Source organism: Vicugna pacos, chromosome 4 (assembly GCF_048564905.1).
Source record: "Vicugna pacos chromosome 4, VicPac4, whole genome shotgun sequence".
In the NCBI taxonomy this organism is placed as follows: domain Eukaryota; kingdom Metazoa; phylum Chordata; class Mammalia; order Artiodactyla; family Camelidae; genus Vicugna; species Vicugna pacos.
Genome location: NC_132990.1, coordinates 51,331,506 through 51,349,823, shown reverse-complemented (window position 1 = coordinate 51,349,823; position 18,318 = coordinate 51,331,506). Strand labels below are relative to the sequence as shown.

Genomic DNA, 18,318 nt, shown 5'->3' with positions numbered 1-18,318 from the left:
GCATGTCTGCCCTTCCTATAGATGGACTGCCCACTGCCTCCTTCACATCCAGTAAGTTTCCCTTTTGCGTGAGCTAGTTTGAGTTTCATTTCTGTCACTTGCCCCAAGTTCTCCCTGATGCCCCAGACAACATAGGCCTCTTCCCTGGTGTACTTCCCCACACCTGGCTCCTGCCAACCCGAACAACCAAGAATGATGCCTTCAGGCTGTTACTGCTGCTACTGCTATTTCCACCACGGGCACCATGGAAAGAACACAGGCTTTGGAGCTGCTCTGATCTGAGTCCTAATCCCCCTGGTGCCACTTATCAGCTGTGTGATCTTGGAAAGGTTCCTAAACAACTCTGGGTCTCACTTTACTCATCTGTAAAATGGGGATGCTAATATTTTCCTCAAAGGGCTTTGTGAGAATCCAGCAAAATAATGTAGTAGAGTGACCAGCAGAGTGCCTGACACTTGCTAAGTATTCAAAAAATGGAGATTTTCTATTTCACCCATTCATTTGAGGTAGTGAAATACCAAGGAGTGAAGAAATTTTTACACAAAGGGCTAGAATCAATGCTGATCCTCAAGTTCCTTAAGGTCCAGGCATCGACAAAGCAGCCATGATGCTTCCACCCACACATGAAAAGATGCTCAACATAATTAGTCTTTAGGGAAATGCGAACCAAAACCACAACGAGCTATCACTTCACATGAATGAACGATGTCTAGAATAAAAAAGATACAATAATAACAAATGTTGGTGACAATGAGGGGAAATTGGAATATTTGTACACCGCTAGTGGGAATGAAAAATGCTGCAGCCACTCTGGAAAACAGTCTGGCAGTTCCTCCAAAAGCTAACTGCCAGACAGACTGTGACCCAAAAATTCCACCCCCAGGTACACATCCAAGAGAACTGACAACAGATGTCCACACAAAAACTGGTACACGAACATTCAGAGGAGTGTCATTCACAGCAGCTGAAAAGTGGAAGCAACTCTGATGTCCATCCACTGATGAAAGAATAAACAAATATGGCAGATCCATATGATGCAATGTTATTCAGCCATAAGAAGGAATGAAGCACTGATAGACGCTGCAATAGGGAGGAACTGTGAGAACATCACGCTGAGGGAAAGAAGTCAGACACAAAAGGTCACATATGGCCTGATTCCATGGACATGAAATGTTCAGAATAGGAAAATCCATAGAGATGGAAAGTAAATGAGGGGTTCCAAGGTCTGGGAGGAGGAGGAAAAGTGAAGTGGCTGCTAATTGGTACAGGGTTTCCTTCTGCAGTGATAAAAATATGTTCTGGAATTAGAGGTGATGGTTACACAGCCTTGTGAATACACTAAAAAACCACTGAACTGTACACTTTAAATGGGTGAATTTCACGGCATGTGAATTCTATCTCAATTTTTTTTAAAAAAAGAAAAGAAAGAAGGCTCTATCGAGGAAACAGCCCTCAGTCGGACAGTGTGGCTCTAACATGCCACTCAGATGTGGTGACCCTGGGCACCACTACAGTACTGACCTGCTCCTAGGATAGCTGGAGGTCCTGGTGGCCCTGGGGGTCCTGGTGGCCCAGGGGAACCAGGCCTCCCAAAGCCAGGTGGACCAGGCAGGCCAGGAACACCCGGGGGTCCCTGGGGTCCGACGACAGTCTCCCCCTTCTGGCCCTGTCAAGGCAAGCGCACAGTAACAGAAGAGAGAAAATGCCATCGGTCATTAGAAGTCCTGTCTATTCTTTTTGTCAGGACATTTGTAAGAAATCAATTATCCCTCATCCTGGGCACACACCAGGCAGTGTAAGTCCTAAAGAGCAGCGGCCTGGTCACTATGCTGAATGACACAGCAGAGAAGCGCAGGGAGCCCTGGACTCATTGGGGTCCCTGCAGATCATTGGTCCAGGCTCGGCATTTCACAGGTGGAGAACTGGAGGCCTGGAGAGGGGCCAGGGTTTGCCCAAGCTCTCAAAGCAAATTAGCAGCAGGGCTGGCAGCAGAACCCTGATCTTCTGGCTTTGCTGGGTCTACGCTCCTGGCAAGCTCTGGGCCCAGACTTTGCTCACAGTCCCTGAGGGTCGATGATCTGGGTATAACCTCACTGGAGGCATAATCTGAGTTTCTCCTTTGTGACCTGGAGAAGCTTAACATCCTAAGAAGATCAAGCCTAAGGAAGGGCTCCTTCTCTGATGAAATTCAGAAGAATCAAGTAGCTCCCCTAAAAATATCTCCCTCACTTTCCATTCTGCCACTAATATCTGATGTGTTTACCATCAATAACTTTGTGTTGAGAGAATGTTCCACCACTGAAATGAATAAGGCAGCATGGCTAGTGATCTGGAGGTCACCTGCGTGCGCATGGACTTGGCCAGCTCCCTTCCTTCCATGGGCCTAGCCAGGCCCCCCAGCAGTTAGCAGCGATGGTGGGGAGATGTCCATGCCCAAGGCCTGCCTCCAGCTGTGGTGCTGGGACTGACCTGGCTCCCCAGCCATCTGGTCACACTGGGGGTCTTCAAGGAAAGCCATGACTCGTCAAGGAAGAGAACATGGAGGGGTCACTACTCACCACCGGGCCTGGGCTTCCCGGCAGGCCCGGAGGCCCTGACACGGAGAAGCCGCTGTTAGAGTCTCCCTTTTCTCCTTTGAACCCCCTGTCTTCATTCTCCCACTGGAAGCAGAGAACATTCCGTAAGTGTTGGACAAACCAGTCTCTGATACAAGCCTGAGAACACAGAAACACAGGCCAAATGCTGAGAAATGCCTACCTTCAAGCTATTCAGAAAATGTCTCAGGTAAGTGGGATCCACAGGAGGGCCTAAAAAAGAAACGTTTTGTAACACGCACAATCAATCTCAGTCAAACACAAAAGCCTTCAAGCCGGCAACCATGCTGAGTTCCCAGCAGAAGTGACCCCACATGGGTTTAGCTGACAGAGGGGGCACTGGGCTCAGAAACGAGCCCTACAGCCTGGATCCCGAGACTTGAGCACGCCCCTGGCCCTCTCTGGGCTTTGCTCTGCATGTGAAGCTGGAAGGACTGGAACCTCTGGCCTCTCTTGACAATATTCCAACTTGAACATGTGTCACCCATGACTGGCTCTCTCTAAACTCCATGGAGCTTGCGGGCAGGGCGGGAATTTAATTATTAGCCTTACTTACTGGCTCAGTTGGATTTCTCAGAAACGAAAATCAAGGGCAAGACCCAGAACAAGAGTTGGGATACCTGGTGGTCCCTGGGCCCCCTGGTCGCCTTTTTCTCCTTTTGAGCCGGGAAGACCCCAGGATCCTTTCTCTCCTTTAACACCTGTCACCAAATGCACACACATTAAAAAAAAAAAAAGATAGTGGAAAATCACCTGCATTCCACATAAAACATGTTTGAGCCAAGTTTTCAAACTGAGCCCCTTGAGCCACATTCTCACCCAACAAAGGCCTATTAAGGGTATACAGTCCTTTGCTATGTGATGGCGAGGGCAGAGGCAGACGCAGCAGACGCAATTCCTGACCTTGAAAAGCTCTCGAGGAGACAGACGCAGAGAGGTAGTATGAGGCAGGGCGGACTAAGTACTGCCCTCAAGGTACCAGAAGCACCATGGGAACCCGGCAGAGGCTACAGTTAAGTCTTTCTCTGACAGCTTCACTCGTGGCTTGAGACTCAACACCAAGTCAAGCTCCCAGTCCCATCTCACCTAGGCCTGTGCAGCACGGTGGTGTCAGGGGAGGAGAGGAATCTCCCAGGAGTGCTGCAGAGGATAACTAAGAATGCTAAGTATGCCACTTGCAAATTTGGAAGGATGCCAACAGTGCAGTACTCCCCATAGGACTTGGGAGTAGCACCGTTTTTGCAGAACTGGCCTCACTGCCGCCCTCCCTTCTCCCCCAACTCTTTATCTGGGAGAAGGACTCAGAGTGGGGCTCCTGGGAGTACAGTCTGGGAAGGGAAGCCATCCCCATTCCCCACCGGGATGAGTGGGTGGACACTAGATCTTTGAATTCCTGGTTCCTGAGAGAGATCAACCAACCAACATGTGCCTAGAGATGCGGTCACACAGCGTAGGCTCAGGCTTCCCCAGCATGGGGGAAGGAACGGAAGCGTCAGAGGCATGGGGGTCAGCGGAAGATGCAACAGCATCTGGCAAGGCCTCATGGATGCTGGGGGAGCTGCCAGAGCTGGGACCTGGACAGCCAGGCCCGAGGGGCCTCCACCCGCCCACAGTGAGACCACAGACTGTGGTGAGGCCCAGAGGAGAGGACGGCAAGCTCACCACCCTCCATGTGGCTGCTCACCCCAGGGAGCAGGAGGAACGGCTCACAAGCAAGTAGGATGACAATGGGGTCATGGGGTCTAGAAAGGTCTGTTCCCTCTCTCTCCCCTCAGAGGGACCCTCAGGGAAGGGGAAACACTGGGGATCTGAGAGAGCAAGTCCAGCTCCACCCCCTCACCCCGAGGTCCACCTTGCACCAGGGGAAGGGAGAGTCTCACATTGGGTGGGGTCTGAGGGTGGAGTTTGGGAACAGCCCGGACACTGTAACTAAAAGTGACCCTAAGACTATGAAGCCACATACCATCAGGGACACCACTACCTGGCAGGCTGGGGGTGACACAGCCAAGCCAGAGGTCAGTACTGGGGGGAGAAAAGGCCTTTCCCTGTATAAACTGCCAGTGTTCAGACTTCTCAATCAAAGGGGCACACATGGTATGACAGGGCGTGTGGGGATGGGGGACCATCATCACTGCTTACCTGCGGGCTCCTGTCTCCTGGCCTATCCCCACCTGATGTGTGGTAGATCAGGCCGAGATCAGGCTGATGTTTACTGATCAGACACTCAGGGCCAGCACGTCTCACACTGTACAGCGCATACACCTCAGCAGGGAGCTTGTGAAAACGCAGCTTCTGACCCGGCGGGTCTGGGACATGGCCCGAGATTCTGCATTTCCAACAAGCTTCCCGGAGATGCTGATGCTGCTGGTCCAGGAACACTTGAAGCCAAGGCCTTCTGAGCTCCCATGGCCTCCCCTGCATTAGCTCTTGGTACACTGCATAGTAACAACTTTTTAGCAGTTTAACCCAGCAGAATCTAAGGGCCTAGGTGGCAGGAAGAGCAGGGGATCCATCTGTCTCAGCCCAGAGAGCGGGCAGCACCAAGCGAGGAGACACTATCTGGGACATGTTATGCACAAACTAACACACGAGTGGGAAAGTGGAGTGCTTCCTGCTAGCTAGGAGGCTCAGCTAAGACACGTGGAACAGGCAGAGGGGAGACACAACCAAACAGAGGTGCCCGGTCCTGCTTCCTTGGTTCAGCTAACACCCCTCCCACCACATGCAGACAGATCTTCCTGACCACCTAGTCTACGCCCAGCACTGGGCAAGTGGAGACCACCTTCTGCAGAGCTGTGAGGCTCAGGAAACATCCCAAAGAAACATAAGGGGAAGAGGACATGTGTACCATGAAAGGTGATGAGTTCTGAATTCCCGGGATGTGTGGTACCAACCTGGAGAGAGAGAGAAAGCCAAGGTCAAACACTGCAAACCCCGCTCTGGCATTTGCATGCCCAGGGAGCCAGAGTCTCGTCCCAGGGGGCCCGTGGCAGGAGGGGCGAGGTCATGGAGTTAGGGCATTCCCTGGGTGCTGGAGCCTCCTTTTGTCCCCACTTTGGGAGCCCCCTGAGCTCCTCAGCATCCCTCAATGCAAGGCCTTCAGTTGGGGGTCCCAGCAAGTAGCTGAGCTGAGGTGAGACCTGCTGGCCAAACAACTCTGCGGAGGGAAAGCCCAAAGCTTTAAGACGACAAGCCATGTCAGTGTTGGCCTGGCCACCCTCAAGCACTCTTGGCCTCCATCCTGATCGATCAGGATTGATACAAGTGAGAGGTCAAGCATTTGGGCAAGTGACGTACCCAAGCCACGAAGCTGGGCCAGCCATTAGCTTTGCTACTGCGTGTAATCAAAGACAAGCACACAGGAGTCAATGGTGGTAATAATTAATAAGTGGGGATTATCATTAGATTTGGGGGTGATTCTGGACTTCCCATTAAGTGCAGGGGTCTGGAATCCAAGCTGTTCAAGATAAGGTTCCTTCACAGTCCATTCCCAGATCCCTGCATTTCTTTTTTTTCTTTATTAAAACAGGGCCACCTGCCACCCTGCTTTTAATAATCCACCATCATCTCTTTCTCAGTTAATACGCAGGATCAAAATGACCCCTCTGACATCAGATCCTCCCATGTTTTGGGTGGAGGGTCACAAGCTGCTCCGGGGTCACCAAGAGAAGATGGGGAGAGGGGACAGGGATCTTCCAGGAAAGACATTTCTAAGTTAAGGATAAAGGCAGCAGTGCCAAGCTGATATCTTACAGCTATGCTGATAAAATTCCTCTACTTCAGGGTGAGCTGTAAATTAAGGTATCAGAAAGGGGCTGAAATTAGAAGGGGCTTGTGAAATACTGGATGTGAGAGGAAGTATTTCTGTTTCAAGTGTCAGATTTAGGGGCTAGTCAAGAAATGTCCACACCCCAGCTTGCACAGTGTCCAGCCAGGCAACGTGAAATCAAAACCCAAAATGCTCTCAGCTCATCTTTGGTTTCTTCTAAGTAACTTCCTGAACCCCAAAGGCCGCGGCCACTGCAAAGGGTCCTAGCACAGGTTGCAGTAATTGCAGTAGCATTTTTACAACAGTCTTGAGTTTTTCAAGTGCTGCCCTGTGGTTGGGTCATTTGAAGCCTGAAATCCTGTTTGCTGGGAGGGGCTTGGGGCACTAACTCATGGTGGGACCTCGCCTCTCTGGGCTGCAGTCTCCCCTTCTCCATGGTGGGAGGCAGCCATCTCCCAGGAGGGTCCCTCCAGCACTGACATTTTAGGTTTCCCTTCAAGCCACTGATGTAAACATGACCTGGGCAGCTGCTGTCCTCACGTAGTTCTGGGAGCCAGCAGGCCCCTTAATCACCTTACACAGGTGGGTCCTGTCCTCTGTCTTCCAGGCCAGAACTCCCAGGCTCTGGGCTGCAGACTTGGCTGTCTCAAAGTTTAGACATGGACAGATGTCTGGGCAAACACTCAGCTGAACTGCGTCATTTTAAAGCCTCTGACCCAAGCCCCAACACCACTCCTAACAGGCATCAATTACGAACCCACTTCAAGGAATCTTTCTAAATTATAATTTGCAAGCTCCCGAGAATGGAGGGCCACGCCTGTCTAGTCCACCCCTGTGTTCCCAGGGCCTCACAGAGTACTTGGCACTTGGCAAGTCCTCGATAAATATTTGTCGAATGAATGGGAGAATGATTATGCACAATTCCGTGACTAACGCCTGTGCACGGGGAGAGGCCCACCCTCCCTGGGTTTCCACAGGGAAATAGGTCTCTAATATGGATGAGACCTCAGGGACAGTGCCACTGACTAGCTGGGCGACCAGGCACAGGCCTGACCCCTTTGGGGTCACAGTACCTGTACCTGCTGCCTGGTGGTCAGGGGACGTGTGTGACAGTCCCAGCTCCTTCAGTCACATGTCCTTAGGTCAGTGAGCTTGTTTGAGTCACAGTTTGTTTCCTCATTATAAAGGGGAGAGAAAGTCCCTCGTCTCAGGGTTGTGTGCTGTGCAGTAACACGGTAATTGAGAAAGGACAGTTACAGATTTTAGCCCACAGCTCCCAGTGCAAAGAGCACTGGTTGGAATTGCTTTTTCACTCTCACCTGTATTTTAAGGGATATATTTCCCCCCTTTTTATATCACTCCAAGCATGAAGCTAACATGCTAACAGGAAGCTAACAAAAGACACCGCTTTTGACTGCATTAAAAGAAACACTGTCAGCATGTGTGCCCTTAGAACACCCAGTGTGTTTCAGTACCGCGGTCTGCTATCTAGAAGCCTCGAGTCACTTAAGGGTCCATATGTAGGCGATAGAAGATATCAAAGAGGACACTGATGGATGGAAGGGGCTCAAGACAAAAACATCTTCTCTGAGTTGCTTTTTAAGCCAAAGTCTGCTCTTTAAGGCAGTAACTCTTCAAAAAAAGCTACTTACTAGAGTTTTGCAGTGTGGCCGGACTGGTATCGGGAAGATGGCCTGTGGGAAGTGAGAACAAGAGGAAAGGGAATCAGGACACCCGACGGATGCCAGCTTAGGCCACTCTGGGGCCATTCCCCGCTCCCCTGCAATGGTCCCTCCCCCTCCCTCCCCTCCCCCAACTTACTCCTTTGATGTTAATCACAGCTCCAGGTGGTCCTGGGGGACCTGGAGGACCAGGTAAGCCAGGTGGGCCCTGAGGAGGGGAAAAAAAGGCCACTCCTGAGTTCAGGTTGCTGTCAGTGCAGAGGCAGCTGCAGGACCCGTCCCCACGGTTTGGAGACACGACAAGGAAAGAGGGTCCTCTAAAGGCAGCTAATTCTTCCCACAGTAGGCCAGTCTCTTCCCAGAGCACGTCGACATTCCTGGCCTTGCTGCATCGTCACAACGGCAGAGCAAGCATTACTGCTGTTTTACATGTGAAGATAATGAAGGCCAGAGAAGGGTTGTGACCTGCTTAAGCCCACACAGCAAATCACTGCAGAACAGAGACTGGAAGCCAGATTCTGACTCCCAGAGCCGTGCTCAGCAGACATGGAGCCCACCACCTCCATTGGCGCATCCCTTGTATGGAAGGGTAGGTGGGGTGGGACTTCCCTGGATACGGTGCCTGGGAGAGTCCTCCATAAATGAACAATAAACGCCAACTCCTGTTAGATGGCAGAGTCACTTTCCAAGCCAGGTCAGCCTGGCCTTGACACTGTGTAATGTTTTCTTTCTCCGCCCAGCCTGGAGCCCAAGCAACAGAAGGTGGTGGTAGTGAGGCTCTGACCGCAGGTGAGAGGCATTTAGCCCGCGCAGAAGCTCCACGTGATCACTCAAGTGGCGACATCAGCATCTGCTGCACCTGCCGCCCCAGCGGGCCTGGCAAGCATGAGTCAGTCCCCAGTGACTCCATACAGCTGCTTTTCTGGGCATACGAGGTGGAGACCGTGTGGTGCAAACAGAAGCAGCAACACAGTTCTAGCTGCATTGCATCTAGCAAATGGGGGACCTTCTAACTTCTACCGGCCCCAGTTTCCTTTTGTGTAAAACAAAGACCCCACAGAGTGTCTCTCAGGAGAGTTATTATCAAGACTCAGATCCTGTCCTCAAAAGCACTTTGTAGAGTGTCTGGTACACAGTAAGTGCTCAATAAACATTAGCTCCCTTTTTTCAGATGCTGGACCCTGCTGATGCTCCAGTGTTTGATATCTTGTAAGGCCCTGCCTGAGCTGCTCACCTATCTTCAATATTCTCTCATGAATGCTTACCGAGGCCCAAGCGATGTGTGGGCCCCCTGGGACTGAGTAATCAGGGAAGACGGGATATTACCCAAGTCAGAAGACCCGGGATTTGCAACCAGGCATCTTGAGGATGTCAGATCGCTTTCTCCCACCCTCCCTCTTGGGCTGGATGAGGAAGCCTATGCTCCACTAAGGTGGATTTGGTGGTAGGGACCTCCTGAGAGCGAGCTGGAGGACACGGTTGGGTTGGAGGATCTTTGGAAGAAGATTACTGAGCATTCCGCCCATGAGCCCTGCTCACTGGACCTGGCACTTGCCCACCCCTCATCTGGACACCAGCCTCTGGGCGGCGTGGGGCTGGGGTGCAGGTGTGGCACTCACCGGCATCATGACCCCTCGATCTCCTTTGGTGCCTTTAAGGCCATTCAGTCCTGGGCGACCCTGAAACCCACAAGAGATGCCTTAGTAAACCCACCGCCCACAGGCCAGCCTGGCACACGTGTCCTCCCTCCCCTGCAGTCTGAGGAACCCTGACACCTACAGGTCGTCCAGGGAGGCCAAATTCTCCTTTGTGTCCTGGTGGTCCTTTGGGCCCCTGGAGGCAAAGCAAATACCAGATTAGAAAGAGAAAAATACTGTATGATGTTACTTATGTCTGGAATCTAAAAAATCCAAACTTGTAAAACCAGAGAGTAAAATGGTAGTTACCAGGGGCAGGAGGGTAGGGGGAACAGGAGAGGTGTGGTTTAAGGTACGAATTTGCAACTAGTAGACAGCTGGGTCCTGGAGATCTAATGCATAGTATAGTGAATATGGACAACACTGTATATGTTGTATATAATCATCAAACTCACTAAGAGCCTAGATCTTATTTATTCCAACAACAAAAAGGAAGTGATAATTATGGGATGTGAAAGCTATCTCTACGATGGCAATCATAATATATAAATGTATCAAATCAACATGCCCATCTTAAATGTACACAATGCTGTATGTCATATATATTTCAATTTAAAAAGAAAGAACAGAAATTCAAGGGCCAGGGTGATGGGGCATGTCCATCCAGCCTGTCTCCGTGGGCACTGGTGACAATGAACCATGGATAGGACAACGGAGGGCAAGGAGCAGTCATGAAGTGTCCACCTACCTGGCTCCTCCCCCTCCCCCACATCTCTGCTCACACCTGGACCCACTTGCTCAGCCTCTCCTGCAGGCTCTACTCCATCTCAGACTCTGGACTCAACCCTCTCAGCCAGTCAGGGCTAATGAAAGAATAAGAGGTCAGCTTGGGGCCTCAGCTCCCAGGTAGCCATGTGCAGGGCCAGCTCAGAACAAAGAACTTCACCCTAGGTCTTATGTCCCAGGACTCTCCATGTCCCCCATTGGAATAACGCAGCCCTGCCTTGCCCCTCATGCCAGCCTGGCCAGATAACCTGCTCCAGGATTTGTTTCCTGCCTTGCTCCAGAGTCTTGGCCTGACACCCCACTTCTCCAGATGAGTCCCTAACCCATGGACCCCGTTGTGGTGCTAGCTTTCTGTGTCCACATGCTCCCACAGCCGCTGTTCCAACCACCTGCAAGAACCCTCCTGCCCTCCAGTATCTGGGATGCAAACAGTGCACTACTTGTTCCCCGATCAAGCTCAGCCTCCAGTCTACACCCTCCCTTTCCTGTAGCTGGATCTGTCCTGTCTCCCAGGGGAACCACTGGTTTCAGCCTTGGGCCTGTCAAGTCCTTTCTTCCTGGTGCCATTAACATATATAACATACATAACATGCCCTGAAAAATGGCAAATAAAAACTGTGTTGAGATGGGCTCTCTATGTAAAGCACCCCACAGGGGTTACTCTTAGGAAAAGAAAAGCACAGAGTTAACAGGGCACAGGCCACACGGTGGTATGTACCAGTGCAGGGCTTCTCAATCAGTGTGCATAGGACTCACCTGGATCTTGTCAAAGTGCAGCTATAGTAGATCTAGGGTGGGGCCTAAGCTTGGCTTTAGCAGCAAGCTCCCAGGTGATGCCCATGATGCTGGTCCACGGGCCATGCTTTGAGTAAGGAGGCTCCAGTGAATTTGTAAAGGAGTCGTAAGCTATACTGGCACGAGGGAAACAGACAGCCCATATGGCATCTTATGCAAATTAGAAGAAGGTGCCCCCTACTCTCCATGCTTGGCAAGCTATGCACAGCTGGGCTTTGGTGGGGAACGACCACCCTGGCCGTCTACAGCAACCTGCTCCCCACCACTGCTAACAATGAGTATTTCCCACCATATTGGAGGTTAGTAAGTGGCTGACCAGTGGTTAACACAAGACTCTCCCATGCTGCCTTAGCCTTCAGCTAGGGCCAGGGACACCTCTCCAGGGCATCCAATCTGCCTGACTTAAGAGACCAAAGGACTTAGATGATGCTTTGAAGATGTACCTTGGAGGTTATGGACCCTTCGTCAAGGACACATGCCTGTTAGATCAATGTGAGGTCCTTTCTCCCCAGGCCTGAGCTCCAGCTTTAAACAAACCCCACATTCAGACCCCAATGTGCAATTCTCCAGCCTAAAATATTTCAGAAGAATGAAGGTGTTAACTGGAGGCAGTGAGGTTTGCAGGGAAAAACCTGGACACAGAGTCTGATAGGCTGGGTTCAAATCCCCACTGTGCCACTAACAAGCTATGCGGCAGTGGGCAAGTCACTTAACCTCTTTGACCTCAGTTTTCTGGTCTATAAAATGGAGGCTCTGACATTCATCTTTTTGGGTGGTAAAAGTGAAATGAGATGACCTGTGTTGAAGCATCAATACAGTGTCTGACCCACAGTGGAAGTTCTACAACTCAATCTTCTTTGTTCTTTGGGGAGAAATATATGACAGGGAAGTTTAGGACTCATTGGGGAGAGAGCTGGAAGCTTAAAAACTGTTTAGCAGCCCAAATGTGCTACAGATTCCTGGAGCAGTAAGGCAAGCAGGGCCCTATCATGTCACCTCGTACTCATTAATACCCCCACTTACAGATGGGAAAACAGAAGCCCAGAGAGAGATGAGGACTTGTTCAGGAACCTTACAGCAAATGAGCAGCAGATCCAGGACATGAATCCAAAAAGCCCAGGTTCCCTGGCAATCTTTAGCTGGCAAGACCTGTAGTGTAACTGTGAGTGCTCACCACCGTCTGCTTCTCCTCGCCTTCCTGGACACAAAGCTGAATCATCTTTCTGAGACCTTCCCCCAACCCTGCCACACCCTACCAGGCATCTGAGGTCGTGCCAGTAGAATGTGCCCCAAATGAAGTTCATCACCCTCCATGGTCTCTTCCCCTCCCCAACCTGAGAGCTGGAGGCTGCCAGTGCAGCCATGAGTCCACAAGATAGCAAAGTCACAGGATACAAGCACCCTGGGTCCCTGAGTCACTGCTTGGAGGGGAGATGCCCAGCTGGGAACAACCACAGTGGATTTTGCAAGAGTGAGAACTAAGCCGCTGTTGCACTAGACCACTTCATTTAATTGCAGTTAGTCTACCCTGACACACACACATTTGGCCACATCCTTTTTATTTTCATGACTAGAACAACTCAATCTAGTTGAGCCAAAGTATGATAAATGCTTCAAACCCCAGTCTGGACGCAGCTGAGAGACACTGGCTTACCATCGGTCCTGGGGCTCCGTGCGCTCCAGGTTCACCCTGAAACAGGGAGACACAGACTTGTCACTCGGAGAAATAGTCTGGAGCAGAAACAATGATGGGACTCTGAGGCAGAAGTGCGCCTTCAGGGTCTGGTGACATCATTACCTTTTTGCCCCTCAGCCTTTCCAGAGGAACATCCCCCGTCAGGATGGCACCTGGCTCTCCCTTCTCGCCCTGCAATTCAGAGAACCTTTCGATGAGGTCGGGCCTCCACCTTGCCTCCTTTTCCAGAGGCTCGCTAGGGCCTCAAAGTCCCACCGCCATGATTTCTCTGGCCTCCATCCCGCCCCTCCAACCCCACTGCCCCAATGTAACCTTTAGCTAGAGTATTATTACAAAAGCCTCCTAAGTGATTAAATGTTCTCTGGACTGGTCCCTCCAGGCACCATCAGAGTTACTGTCTGAAAGCACAGGCCGGGGTCCTGCACGTACCCCCAGGGCTCCTGCTGCTGCCAGGTCAGCTCCCACTCTCCACCCTGCAGGAACCAGCCCAGCATGTGGCTCCCCTCTGGGAACCTCTGGTTCCAAATCTATTTGGTAGCTTGCTTTCCTAACAACTTGACTTGAGATCTGTTCCTGCTCAGAATCCTGCTTCTTATTAAAACATCTGAATTTGGGAAAGACATGAGAGCATGAACAGTGGAGGCCTCTCTCAACACCGGGGCCCTGAGTCTCCATGTGCTCCAAACTCCATGCTCCTGTGCACTTACTTGATCAGGGAAAGTCATCTCAGTTGCTGGGAAATGGGGGAGATGTGGAGACCGGTGGCAGGGACACAGGATCCTGCCCCAAATCCTGTCCTCATCAGGGCCATCTACTAGCTCAGGAGGCTTCCGAGGAGGTATGTATCAGAAAAGGCCAGGGTGAGGGGCCATTCAAGGATTTGGCCCCAAACTTCAATGCTGGCCCCTGGGGAGCCAGGCTGGACTACACGGAAGTCCCCCTTCAACAGAGCTGGAAGCAGCCAGGGCCGTGGTGCCAAAGCAAGCAGAGCAGCCTCTCCTCTGCATCTCCCTACGCCCACCCCTGATATTCAGATCTTACCACTCCGCTGATGAGGAAGAGCGGTCCTGGGCACGCCAGCAGCAAGAAGAAGCAGGCACAGAAGCATTAGAGGCAGAGTGAGAGAAAGCGTGTTTGCTGCAAAGGTCGGAGCAGAACTGCCTGGGCGCCCATCCCAGTTTCCAAGATGGCAGAGGATTAGGGGTGGGGATGGCACAGGTCCTTTTAGACCCAGCCAACCTTGCCACATAGAAAATAGAGTGTTTAAAGCAAAAGCCACTCTTGCTTGACCAAGCCTCCTCCCAAGCCAGAGCTACCCGGGCCCTACACCATCTCCACAGGGCCGTGGCAGCAAAAAGCATCTCGAGACATTGCCGCATGTAGTGTCAAACTTAGACCCTTCACTCAGCACGCTGAACCTACCACCCACTGGAACTGTGGCCCAACCAACACTGGAGTGTCTCTCCTCCTTTGGGGGGCTAGTATGGAAAGGGGAGGGGAGGAAGGAAAGCAAGCAGCCTAACACTCCCTCCTCTTAGAGACACACCCACCCTCCTTGACCTGAAGGCAGGCTCAGGGGTTGCTCCCACTGGCTTTGTACAGACCCCCATTACAGCAGTGGCCATGCTCCTTGCTGGCTCTCTGCATGTCTCCCCGGTGCCCAGTGCAGGAAACTTAGGGAATGGACGTGAGTTGGATGAGTACATAAGTCGACAGATGAATAAATGAATGAATAAATCCAATCCAGGGGCTCTGCAATCTGTTTATGGATGTCACTGTCCCCTTATCTACAAAAACCAACTGGGACGTTAATTCTAAGAGGAAAACGTGGAAGGGTACAAAGGTCAGGTCAGTGCCTTTGGAATTCTCAGGAAGTGCTCTGCATTCAGAATATTTATTCCAAAGATCCTGGACCAAGTCTGCCATTCAACTGCAGAATGCCCCGACTTCTTATAATAATAATAATAACAGTAATAATAATAATTTAATAACATAATTTCTAAACATTAGCATTCATTATATCCATTACTTATACATTCTTTCACCCAACAAATGTTTTGAGTGTCATTTGTGCACCCGGCTCAGTGCTAAGGAGCTAGAGTAAAGGAAGTGGACGCAGCCGCCCTCAGGGAGGGCACACTGTCATGGAAGGGCCCCGCAGGTGGCGAGACAAAGCACAGCACATGTGGGAACAGCATTCAGGGAGGGTTGATTGAGTTCCCTTTCCAAATGATGATGAAAATCTATTTCTCTACCCACCCCACCTTCACTCAGAGGAAACCCGAGGTCATGAAAGTGCACAGCTGGGGAGTGACTGCTACTAGACAGAGAGGTTCTTTGGGCATGTTCTAGTATTCGATAGTGGTGATGGCTGCACAACTTCATGAATATACTAAAAATCACTGAATTTCACAATTTAAAATGATGGATTTTATGGCATGTATGTGAATTATAGATCAAATTTAAAAAAAATGATAGCTACTCTCAGCCCATTTGAAATATTTAGCAAATTCAAGGGCACGATCCTACCCAGATACCCAGGCCCCTCTTACCTGTTCTCCTTTTAGTCCCGGAAATCCAGGCACACCAGTGTCACCTTTTGGTCCTCTGGGACCCTGGAAGGAATCATTTGAGGATATTTAGTTGTTTGTTAATATTAAAATGCTTTAACCAAATGGAGTTTTTTTTTCCCCCCCAAAACTAGAAGACTTTGCAATTCCCCTGGCAGGTGGAAGTCACAATCAGTCATAATGTTTTCCTGATTTCAAGTGGTCTAGAAATTGTAGTCTGGTGGAAAGAAGACAGAGTCGAGTGTTAGGAGGCCCGGAGGCCACATTCCTCTCTGCCCTGTGGTTTCCTCCAACTGGCACCACTGAAACAGCCTGGTCCTGCTGCCTCTGCTCACCCATAGGTCCTCAGGGCCATCCTACAGCTGTCTCCCCTATCATTCACCCTCCATGACTCCCAGTTCCTCCCTGGCTCCCCACTACTTATGGGATGGGAACCAAACCCCCTAGCCTGACACCCAAACGGACCCCAGCCAGCCTCAGCACCTCTTTTTCCACTCCCCTCCCTCCTCCGGGGGGCGGGGGCGAGCCTTTCCCTTCAGCCTTCCTGCAACCCACCCCCACCCACCGCTGCCTCTGCACTTCTGCTCATGTCATCCCCTCTGCAGAACCAGTCTGCACACCCAGTCAGAGGGGACCTCGTCTCAACTCCAACAGGCACTCAGTATCTGTGACAGTGATTCACACAGCCAGACATCTGCTCCAAAAAAGGGTTTCAACACTTTATTGCGATCTAGCTCTTACACGTCCCTATCTTCTGGGTTAACGCAATGGCCTTCAAATATTTGTTATTCTTTTTTTAGCTATGAAACTCTTTTCATTCTTTTTTTAAGTAAAATTTTACACAAAAGCCCAATGTATAAACCAGGTCAAACGGAGCCTCGTCAGTGGTCTGGATCCTGCTTATTTGGCCCCCTCCTTACTCTTAAAGTGGCCCTGAAGGCTCTTCTGAGGAGCCTGGGGCTCCCTTGGGAACACAGAACCGCTCATTTAGAGGAAAATGCACCTGCAACATGGCCTGGTTTGGGCACAGCCAAGCTGGGGCTGGAGCTCAGAGCCCCAGCTTTTTCTTCTCCTAACTAAGATGGCTTCTCCATGGCCGCCACCTTCCTCCTCCGTTTTTAATGTCTAGTTTCTGTGTAGTTTTAGTGTCAAAACAGGATATGCTCTTTTCAGAAAGTGCAAAAGTTCAGAAAAGTATTAAAAAATTGAAAAAAATTACTTTTAATTCCCCCATCAAGAACAAATTTCTGTGTGTTTTTGATAAATTTCCTTCATTTATCCTAGGCATTAGGCCTCTGAGAGATGCAATGTCTCAGAGAAACTGCAGATTTCACTCTGCAGCCTTGGGCTTCAGCACAGGTTCAACCTTTTAGACAAAACTCATCATTTTCTACACAGAAATGCATTTTCACCTTCCAAGGTGGAAGCCCCATAGTGTGATACACACAGATTATTAATTATTGGACTTCCAGGCTATGATTCCCTTCTCTCCATCTTCCGTCGTCACCAAGCCTCTAGGAACTTTATCTAATTGGGCTGTATCTACTTGAAATGCTTGACTCAGCCACTCGCATTCACTGGAAGCCAAACACTGGCTTCCACTGTGGCTCCAGCTGGCCCTGGGCTAGAAAGAGATGAGCAAGACCCGACCCTCTGCAAGCTGGTCACAGTACAGTCAAGGAAAAAAGGATAAGGGCAGAAGTAACTGTTACTCAAGGCAGAAAAGAATGACAGCAGAGGTGAAAGGAAAGCCCTGTGGGACTCCGAGGAGGGAAGCACCACTTCAAATGGGGGAATGAGGAAAGGCTACTACATGAGCAAGACAGTGCTAGAACTCAGTTGTGCAGATGGAGAGGAACAGCATTCCAGGCAGAAGGAACAGAATGCACACAGCCACAGGGCACAGAGGAAGATGGCTACTGCAGTACTTACTGGAAATCCTGGCAGCCCAGGCATGCCCTCAGGGCCCTGTGACATAGCAAAGAGAAAGCAGGTGGGTCATGAGCTGCATTTTCCAATCAGCAAGAACACTACACCTCCGGGGCCCACTCCCTCCAGGACCACAAAGTGGGGCTCATGATCCATTTTGCAGGGGAGAATGCCGAGATCCAGGAGGGGAAGGAACCATGCAGTCCTGCAGTCCCACAACTAGTTAGCACAGAGCCAGAAACCATGCCCAGGAGCTCCCCCTCTCCCGAGCCAGGACTCTTGGCACTTTTAAGTCCAAGCCTTCTCCTCCATGAAATCGCTCAGCATCTGAAACCTCTGGGGGAATGAATGAAACACTCGATCTCAACAAAGAGTCTCAGAAAACCAGTTCCTACACTCAGAGGAGTGGGCCCAAAAGGTGGGCTGGGATGTTTGGGGGTGGAAGTGGGGGCACTTGGTGAGACTCAGTTCTTTTCCCTCAGTAAGAGCACATGGGGCCAGGACTCTTCTTTCTGCAAGCCCAGATACCCACATACCTATTAAAGCATTAGAGTTTTGCAAATATATATACAGAAAGAGATAACTGGATGACCACAGGTTTCTCAATACATTGCACAGTCATCCCTCAGAATCAGGGATATTGGTTCCAGGACCTCCGCGGGTACCAAAATCTGCAGATGCTCAAGTTGTTTTTATATAAAATGGCATAATGGTTGCACATAGCCTACATACATCCTCTGTATAATTTAAATCATCTCTCGATTACTTATAATACCTAATATAATGTAGATGCTATATAAAGAGTTGCCAGACGTGACAAATCCAAGTTTGGCTTAAAATTTTTTTTCAGTATTTTCTAT

The 18,318-nt window shown here is 50.5% G+C and overlaps 1 protein-coding gene across 1 annotated transcript in view; it reads right to left on the bottom strand.

Annotated features, from left to right (window-relative positions):
* COL15A1 (collagen type XV alpha 1 chain) overlaps window positions 1-18,318 on the bottom strand; it is a 97,609-nt gene that overhangs the window by 11,003 nt on the left and 68,288 nt on the right. The window contains exons 22-34 of the mRNA XM_072959808.1: window positions 17,462-17,497; window positions 15,512-15,574; window positions 13,062-13,130; window positions 12,918-12,953; window positions 9,825-9,878; window positions 9,665-9,724; window positions 8,185-8,253; window positions 8,016-8,057; window positions 5,443-5,488; window positions 3,215-3,295; window positions 2,758-2,807; window positions 2,559-2,660; window positions 1,522-1,666 (exon numbers count right to left, since the gene is read on the bottom strand). Of these exons, the coding sequence (XP_072815909.1) occupies window positions 1,522-1,666; window positions 2,559-2,660; window positions 2,758-2,807; window positions 3,215-3,295; window positions 5,443-5,488; window positions 8,016-8,057; window positions 8,185-8,253; window positions 9,665-9,724; window positions 9,825-9,878; window positions 12,918-12,953; window positions 13,062-13,130; window positions 15,512-15,574; window positions 17,462-17,497 (853 nt within the window). The remainder of the gene's footprint in view (window positions 1-1,521; window positions 1,667-2,558; window positions 2,661-2,757; window positions 2,808-3,214; window positions 3,296-5,442; window positions 5,489-8,015; window positions 8,058-8,184; window positions 8,254-9,664; window positions 9,725-9,824; window positions 9,879-12,917; window positions 12,954-13,061; window positions 13,131-15,511; window positions 15,575-17,461; window positions 17,498-18,318) is intronic.